The sequence below is a fragment of the Micropterus salmoides genome, unplaced genomic scaffold (genome assembly GCF_014851395.1).
Source record: "Micropterus salmoides isolate LMB-PRFRI ecotype aquatic unplaced genomic scaffold, ASM1485139v1 Ms_hic_scaffold_2, whole genome shotgun sequence".
Lineage (NCBI taxonomy): Eukaryota > Metazoa > Chordata > Actinopteri > Centrarchiformes > Centrarchidae > Micropterus > Micropterus salmoides.
Genome location: NW_024041150.1, coordinates 39,746,304 through 39,755,761, shown reverse-complemented (window position 1 = coordinate 39,755,761; position 9,458 = coordinate 39,746,304). Strand labels below are relative to the sequence as shown.

General features: G+C 37.9%; 2 protein-coding genes across 2 annotated transcripts in view; one reads left to right on the top strand and one right to left on the bottom strand.

Moving 5' to 3' along the window:
• On the bottom strand, positions 1–3,796 carry LOC119911957 (V-set and immunoglobulin domain-containing protein 10-like). The gene is made up of 5 exons (XM_038730930.1): positions 3,766–3,796; positions 2,283–2,528; positions 1,841–1,963; positions 1,466–1,531; positions 1–116 (listed from the first exon to the last, which is right to left on the bottom strand). The coding sequence occupies exons 1-5, from the start codon at positions 3,794–3,796 to the stop codon at positions 1–3; spliced, it is 582 nt and encodes a 193-aa protein (XP_038586858.1).
• Positions 3,797–5,859: 2,063 nt separating this feature from the next.
• The window catches only part of LOC119912524 (trichohyalin-like), a 729,783-nt gene continuing 726,184 nt past the window's right edge, over positions 5,860–9,458 (top strand). The window contains exons 1-2 of the mRNA XM_038731751.1: positions 5,860–6,093; positions 6,865–6,955. Coding sequence (XP_038587679.1) covers positions 6,898–6,955 — 58 coding nt within the window. The 5' untranslated portion in view covers positions 5,860–6,093; positions 6,865–6,897. The remainder of the gene's footprint in view (positions 6,094–6,864; positions 6,956–9,458) is intronic.

The following is a 9,458-nucleotide window of genomic DNA, read 5'->3' as shown; positions in this document are numbered from 1 at the left end:
TTATAGAAAAGAAAAATCTAAATTAAAGTCAAATAAACCTTTGTCCTTTCTTTGTTTTATGACGACGACTGCATATGTCACACTGTTTGGGTCATCTGCAGCATTGTCTTCAGAGACTGAAACAAAAAAGAAAACATTTGTGTAAAAAATTTAAAGTACATTTAGATTATTAAATGCAGAAGCAGAAGGTTGGCAGGTAGACATAAGTACACGTGCATAAATGTAGACCATAAATGTTCTTTTAGGTTTAAAAATAACAACTCTTTGATCTAGATAAAACAACTAGCTCATTTTTTGCAGTTTACTATAGAAGTTTTTGTCTATAAAGATTCTCAGTCATCTAGGTCAGAGGTCACTAATAGGCGGACCACAGTCCGGATCCGGACCCAGCTGCCGTCCTCTCCTACAGCCAATTAATTATTGAGAATTACTACTTCGTGACGGAGCGTTTCTATTTTAACCCGCATAGCTTTTCTAGCATTTACTGTACAGGTTTGGCGGCCCAGGAAACTCACTGACTATTTGCATGTGCTCTAATCGTCTCATGATCCTGCTCAGCAAATCAAATCTGTGCATTCCGATAAGCATTGCGAGTCGAGTCTGACAGATTGACCAGACATTTTGGAAACACACAAAGAAAGAGAAAAGAGATTTCACATGGCTTTTAACCAAGAATGTACAGATTCTTACATTTACATTCCTCCCACGGGCAGTTCAAAAACAGAATATCTCGAGTATCTCTAATCCTAGCTGGCAGGACAAACCAGAGCTCATGTTTCTCACTGAACAAGAGAAAGTAGGAGTGGTAGCTCAACAAGAGGGAATGAAAGAGAAGAGGAGGCATTACAGCCGTTCATTTGTTAAGATGTGTTGAGTGTTTATTATAAAAAAAATGGTTAAAAATTAGGGACTTTGTTGGTTTACTAAAATTCTGAATATATTAGTTATTATGAGTAGTTATTATTTACTATCCCTCCAGTTTGATGTGAAAACTGACAGTAAATATTATTGAAATATTATTTGAATTGACAGTATGTTGTTGACTAAAAACATATGTTGATACTACTATATGTTATGGTACTGAATGATAACGCAAGTTAGTCATTATTATGCTCCAGACCTTTGCTTTGGGAAATTTTCTCTAACTGGACCTCTTTGAATTCTAATTGAATACCCCTGATCTAGGTCATCGTTATCCAAGAAGTTAAAATCAGGGGCAACATTGTCAAAAAGCCAACACCGGTCGTTCTGGTCCTTTGAGTCATCTGAGGCCAAGTCTTAACAACTGACGTTACAACAGCCAGGAGCACCAACGAACCAAGTGGTATCCATCATCTTGACAATGACCCTTCAGAGGTTAGATAGCTGGGATTCCCTGACAGCCAGTCAGAAGTGAAGAAGCCTTCTGGATGGTCACACATTTTTTATATCAAAATGACTTGAATCACAGCACACACAGTCTCACCTATTTGATCGTCCTTGCTGGAGTTTGATGCTGCTGTTGCCATCTTTGAGGAAAAGCAGAGCACCGCTGATGGATAGAAACGCAAGCACACTGACATCAGAGACACAAAAACATTATACATATACATTCTCAAACAATTACCTGCTCTCTTTGGACACAGCGGACATGATTCACACAAATGATTCACACAAATGTGACTTTGCTGTTCTTTGTCATTCAATTTCTAACTATGTAAACTGTTACATGAATATCAAACCCAATGTGTGATAGGATGCACTCATTCATAAACTTGACGGCTATAGTTGCCTTCTCTTCTAAGTGTTTTTAAGGAAGTTATTAACATGCAGCAGATTAGATGATGTTACTTTTCTTTACCTCTGTGTTTCCTAATATAAAGGAATCCCACCACCAGCAGCCCCAGAGTCAAACTTAAAGTGGTGACAACTACCCACAGCAGGATGAGGACGTTAGGGGCAGCAGTGGCTTTGGGGAGGGTCTCTTCAGGAGGGGATGGAGAGATGATAGAAATTGTTTTTGTTGTTAGATTACAAATTCCACTCATGAACTTTAATTTTAAATAGAATTTTAAACCTGTAAAACATAAATACAAAGAGCCATAAATAAAAAAAATGCAACAGTAAACTTTCACTGAACTTTCACCTTTCATGAAACTAGACACTGTTGAGATTTCTATCAAACTCCAGACAATAGGACCTTTCATAGGAACGGTGACATCGCCATGACTAGTCTGCTCCCGTCCTGGCTATTCAACTAGCACAAATATCATCTTTAGCTTTGTAACACTATCATGTCTCACCTCTCACAGCCAGCCAGCTTCCTGGTGACGCTCCAACACCAGGGATGCTGCACTTGTAGACGCCTTCATCAGACTTGGAAACATTGTTAATTGGCATCTCATCAGCAGGACTGCTCTCAATGAGGACGTCATCTTTGTAGAAAACAGCTTTGGTGTTGGTGGAAGTTGTCTTGTGTCTGCAGCGCAGAACCACATTTTGTCCCACCAAAACAGGAAGAGCAGGAGTCTCCAGGATCACAGGACCAGCTGAACAACATGTCAAAACATAAAATGTCAGACACTTCTGCTTGGTAAATAAATTTTTTTGGAAAAGCTAAATGACCAACAAATCTTTCAACCAAAAAGTAACTTGTTAGCCATCTGAGTGGGGTCCCTTGAGAGCCTGTGAGACCTCCACCAGTTCCAAAGGACAGAAAAGCAAAAACACACAGTCCTGTTATTTAGAAATTAATTTTATTTACATCAAATATCTTTTAAAATCTATTTAAAAAGAAACATAATGACACCCGGATGACGTTGTCTGTCAACATTATGATGAAATTTTGTCAATTAATGTTTCATAGAGAAAATGTTCTCGGTGCTTTTGTTGCCTGAACGTTAAAAACAGACTGGACTTAGAACAGGTCCATCATACACCCTGACCACACCTTGTGACTCTCGTGAACTAGATACAGTAAATCTAGCATTTCATTCACTCAAAAAAAATGTTGCCTGGAAACATAAGCCAAGCAGCGATTGTCAGCACAATATAATTGTGAAAATATTTTTTTAGATATGGACCACATAAACTTTAAAAATTGCCTAAGCAGCAGCCCCAAATATCACTACCAATGGGGGGCTGGAGACAATCCCAGCTGACATTGGGTGAAAGGCGGGGTACAAACAACCAGTTACACTCACACCCAAGGACAATTTAGGGTCACCAATTAACCAAGTCCGCGTGTCTGTGGACGGTGGGAGGAATCCAGAGCACCTGGATGAGAACCCATGCAGACCCCGGGGAGAACATGCAAACTCCACACAGAGAGGCCGGGGCAACCGTGGTTTGAACCCACGACGTTCTTGCTGTGAGGCGACAGTGCTGTCCACCGGGCCACTGTGCCAAATTTTTTTATTTATTTTTTACCTTTTAAATCCCAAATGCATGTTGAATACTAATGATACATTAGCTTGAACTAATCAAATTTAACTTCAAATTTGAGATCAGCTTAATTTATGAAAATTTTTAGGCATAGATGTATTTAATGGGTAAAGATCAACCTCCTATGTTGATTCTGAGAGAATGATGTGACTGTTAAAAAGAAATAATTTGTAGGATTTTCTCTTTGTTGCTCACCACTTTGAGTGTGATTCTGAGCTTGTGTCTCCAGCCGAATGAATTCAAGCATCACTGAATAAACAGAGGAGTAAAGCTATCAGTCATGTTTGCTTTGATGTTCAGACACATAAAAGTAAAAAGAGAAACCTGAGACTCAGTACTCACTCAGTCTGAAGCAGAGAGATGTAGCCTCCATGGTGTCTTGCTGTTGACTGAGCATCAGACTGAACTACAGCAGGTGAAAACTTCCTCTTCCTGTTCAGTTTATTTCTGAACTTGACGCAAAAGCCGAGGCCACACTCACTGTGGCTTCAACATACAGCAGTGGTTTCTCATCTTGAATTATCAACACCCACTTAGGGGGTGGGGGGTAACCATCACTGATAGCCTTTTTTAACTTTAACCTTTACATAGCACGCAGTAAGGGTGTCCTTTTTTATTCTTCTTTTTTTGCACAGTCTTTGCACATCACTGCCCGTTGACTTAACAGACTGACAATGGGGAGCTGGAGACAAAAGGGTGAGAAAAGTCAGTTCCCTCCAACAGATCTTTACCCAAGCTCCCAATATGTACGGTATCTGTGTTTGCTCCCTTATTATCAAACAACTCTTGGACAATATTCCATAAAATACAGAGGACCAGTAATTTAGAATATTATTCCCATCTCTATCAAACCTTTTCCATCATTGTCAGTATTTAAGTCAAACTTGAAAAAATACTGATGTCGTGTGTGTTTTGTGTATGTTTTATTTAACTGTTTATCATTGCTGTCATTATATTTTTCTAGAATTGTTTTGTATGATATTAACTGAAAATCCAGAGGGGAGGTTTTACCAGAAACCCTTGGGGTTTCTTCCCTCTCCTGCATAATCCTTACATTGCATTTCTATATATTTTTATATGTATTTTGTGCTACAAATAAAAAATAAAAAAACAAAAATATGGTTGTGTCTGTTTAATATTCAATGATAATAAAGCTGCATCATCTGGCTGTCTACAATGCAGTGGTTATACAAGTATTTTAAATGTTTACTTAGTTACAAGTAGTACTCCAATGTTAAGTATATGCCATGAGAAAATCCATCATCTGTGCAAGCTTTATCAATTCTGTTCATGTTACGGCCACAACAAAACTCAAACTCTAGTGTGACCAGCGATATGTCAAAGGACACCATATCCGGGGTGCCAGCAGCATTTAATGTTGTAACTGAAGGTGAAGCTAAATTTAACAGTTTGATTTACTGTTGGCTTTTTCATTCACACAAAGTAACTTGCACCTACAGCTTCCATATACATGCAGAGTATAACTGTTGCTGGAGTATTAAAAAGTATTAAACATTGTGTAGCTCTCAGAAAGGAAATCTACATCCCGCAGGGCGTTCAGTAGTCCACAAATATTAACTCGTTTCACACATACAAAGCTTCTTGGAGATATAATTTTTTACGTCCCTGTGTCTCCTATTATCTCTCTCAAACACTCACTTTATAGAAAGGCCTGATGGATGTAACACAAATTTCTAAAGGGTCCTGTTCTGCCTCCTGCAGTAAGACAGCGAGCCTAACAAGATGCTGAGACAACTAAGAAACGTTGTTGTGATCAGTTACCTGGCAACAAGCTCAAAGTTCAGCAAAGACACTCAACATGAAACAGTGATGCCCTTTATTGTATTTTTAGCACATAGGCGCACTTTGGAGGGCACTTTACTTCACAGAAAGGGGCTTACAAGAGGCTGTTTTTCAGCGTATTTTTCTAACATGGGGGGACCTCCTGTGTCCAACACAGACATGAAACTAGCCTATTTATGGAAACCAGACAGGATCACAATGCTTTGTTTAGATCCTGCATATTAATTTACACATTGACCACATGTTATTCATAGTAGGCTAGTTTGTAAACCTATACACTTATTTGCCTTGTATTTTACATTTTATATAAAAGAGACAGTGCATATTAATGGACATCTTAGCTTTTAAGCAATGTAAATATGCCAGAATTTTACATGTGTAGTCCCCCTCAGGTCATCACAGTATAAGGTAACACAGCTAATGATGACTTTATTTTAGTTACCTTGTTGTTCTATGCTTAAAAAGATGGGTTAACACTGCATGGCTAAACGTGGAAGTTTGAACTGCATTTGCAATTTTAAACTAAATCTACTGAATTAACAAGTTGCAGTTGGTAAACCAGAGTGAAACATCAATTATATTAACAGGGCGGTGTTTATACAGGCATAGCTGCTGATTGGCTAACACCTGTGACACACGCCCTCCAAACAGGAGAACACATACCTTGAAGCCCATGAAGCCCGATGTTCAGCGTTGCATATGTCCCAGAAAACAAGTCGTCCCACCCGGAAACCGTAGCAAAGTGGTCCAAAACGTTTTGAGACGGGAACGCGTCTTTGACTTTCTCTCAGGCTGCCCGGCCAGAACAGGTTTACACCAACTTTACCTGGATTAATAATTAACAGCAGTCCCTTGAACAGACAGCAGGTACGTCGAATTTTCCTTGTTCAACGCACTTTGTCTAACATCTATTTAAATGCACATAATAACAGACCGTTAGCTTTTGTGTTTTTTTGTTTTTACTGAAGCCTATTTCTTATCTTACCGTTTTAAAATTAATCAGCTTTAGATTTTTTAGTCATTTGAACAGGACGCCTGCTAGTTTGAGAGCAACCTGTCGAGTATTGAGCGTCTTTATCATCTTACATGAAATATTACTGGCATGGACTTTGTGCAATGGAGAGGGTTTTATGAAACGATTCTGTCAGCATCAAAAAACTTTAATTTACTAAGAGAGTTTTGTGAAAAAGCGCAGTTTTCTGATGTTCTGTCTGTGTTTGTGTGACAAAAGTGAAAGTAAAAGTCACGTCATGTTATTTATGTAAGGTCTCAGTGAAGGTCAGTGAAGTCTGTAGGGCTTTGTTTAAATTCAAACCCAGAAAAGAATATGATTAAATATGTAGCCTTTAACCTATTATAAATATGTAACTATGTAACGGTACGTTTTACTCATCTAAGTTTTTAATTTGAACTGTTTTTCTGCAGAATAAGCAGTTTGGTCAAATATAAACTCAATCCTGAGCAGACTTCAAATTAAAAGAAAACAGTTTTTTGTTAAATGTAATAATTTGAATTGGGGATTGAGTGATAAAATTGACAAGATCAGGATTTTAATCATATTTTATCTCAACACAACTTCAGAGAGTCTTTTCCACAAGATAATGTTTCCATGGTTTCTGTCCATTTTCCAAACTGCAGGATGTTTTACCAGATGGCTGGACTGTCTCTTCAATGTTCGCTCAGAACCATACTTTTTTCATTGTCCATCTTCTATCACACTTTTGTACAGGTAAACTCACACACAAATATAATCGTATAAAAGTATTACTGTTTTGGTTCGCTCAGCTTGATTCTGCTGCCCTCAGGAGTGGCACCCCCAAAAACAAACCAAAAAAACAATTTTTGCAGGTTTAAAGACTGTTAACTGTTTTGAAAAATTGGTATTTTTAGTTTTTCTCTGAAAAAACCCCCAAAAACATTTAATATAGCCAGAAACACATGTGTGGAAGCATCATTTATGTTTTAAACATTTAAAAGAGTTGCATGCAGATGTTTAAGTAACAGAAAACTTTAGTTAATCCTGGTGCCTAATATGTTCAGTCTGCGGTCACGCCGATCAGAAACCAATGTGTTTATTTCAGTTATTCCATGTTCTTATGTATGTGTTGTGCATATTTTTCATTACACTGCATTAAAATAACACAGGTAGCCTACATTTTGGCAATATGGTAGCACATAGTTTGTGTTTATTAGGTTTCATAATTGGAGAAGAAGACGCATGCACCATACTTTGCACACAGTGAGCAACAGCGAGGATAAAGGCACATAACATAACAACAAATAACTAAAATAATAAATAGTTTGTTAAACACTTATCAATTAGCACAGCAGGAACTGTTCACCTGTGGATGTATCAATGTCATGTTTTAGAAAGGTGTGAGTCTGACTGGCTGTCAGACTGTAGGACTACAGCCTCAGTTACAAATATGATACAGTATTTTTTGCTGCTTGCAATGAAAAATGTTAAATAACTGAAAATGCTTTAAGAAAGGTTTATTTCCACAATAAGAAAACATGCAATGCAATGTAAACATAGAAGAAACAAATGTGCACTGTCCAAAATAGTAACTTAAGCTTTCACAACAAGCTGCTGATTACTGTATTATATTTTATATATTGAACAGTCCAAGCCAGCTGAATTTTCTGTTTCCTTTTATATAAATAAAGACATTTCCACCATAAATTGCTACAGAATATTTCTCCAGAAGTCAGGAAATTAAGAGTTTAATGCTCAAAAACATGTCAGTGAGGCCCCCCAGACTCCCCTCTATTATATAGATATTTTAGCGTTGAATATTACTTCAAAATAGTGTGAAAATACTTTTTCTCATCTTGTTCTCAGAAACAGAGAATTTATGCATCATCACATCTGGTGAGTCAAGTGTATCGTCACCCCTTAATTATGTCCCCTTGGATCCTTTTCTATAAGGAGATAACTTTTGTTGTGAATAGATACTATGTTGATTAGTGGTTGTAATTAATACATTTGCTGAGTGACATATTAACGTCCACTTCTCACTTTTAAGGTCTGACATAACGTTACCATTCATAGTAATATTATAATTATGACAGTTTCAGTTAGAAGCAGTAATACGTTTAGCTACTTACTCATTCAGTCGGCCCTCTATTGTCTGCCACACTTTTTTTTTCGCTGTTTTAATACTACGGCCTTGTTTCTTTTATTTTTTTAAATGATATGTGCATTTTTTCATCGTAAACCTTCTTTATTCGCTGTTACTCACTGTGTGTGTAAAGTATGCTGCACAAGTCTTTTCAGCATTTCAGCATCAATGAATCTGTGATCGACTGTGTGGTCTCTTGAAGAAAGCTGTTGAAGCACATTTATCTGAATTACTTACACCTGGCTTGACATAGTCGCTCCTCCTGAGCCTGGTTTGGCCTTCGTGAAACAGATAAAGCCCAGATGCTCTGAACACACTAGGTCAAGCCTAGCTTTTTCTGTTATCCTGGATTTCTAAATTCTGCTTTTGTGAAACAGCCCTCAGGGCCCTGTTTGAGAAAGCAGGCGTAACAAACTCTGAGATTATTCCTGAGCTCTAAGTTGACTGAGCCTGAGATGGGAAACTCTGAGTTTGCTGAAGTTTGACCTCCTCCCAAGGCTCAACATTATTGGCAAAGTATGTATATGCAATGCAAATATGTGTTTAGGCTGTAATTATGCTTCTCCTGGCTGCACATCAGTGTGAGCCCAGCAACAGTGTGAACACACTATTTACTTGTAAAATAGTGTAAAATATAAAAATTCACATCACAAAATCAAAATAATCAGAATATGATTTTTTTGTATATGGTTCAGCCGCACTTTATAAAGCTGAACTAATTTAACTAGTTCTTACTAAAAGAACTTATAACTAGCCTATATTTGGTTTCCTTCCAGGTCACTCCCAGTTAATTGGTTCTCCTCAGCCAATAGTGGCAAAAGTTGGCGATGACGTCATCTTGCCATGTCATTTGCAGCCTGCAGTGGATGTTGCTGCCAAGACTTTTGAGTGGACAAGACCAGATCTGAACCCCAGATTTGTTTATGTGTGGCGTGCTGGTCAGGACGTTGTAAATGTAAAAAATCCTTCCTTTAAAGGAAGAACAACTCTGTTCACTGATGAACTGAAGCACGGAAACATTTCACTGAAACTCTCCAAAGTGAAACCTTCTGATGAGGGGAGATACAAATGTTACATTCCAGATATGAACACAGACGCCTCCGTTGAGCT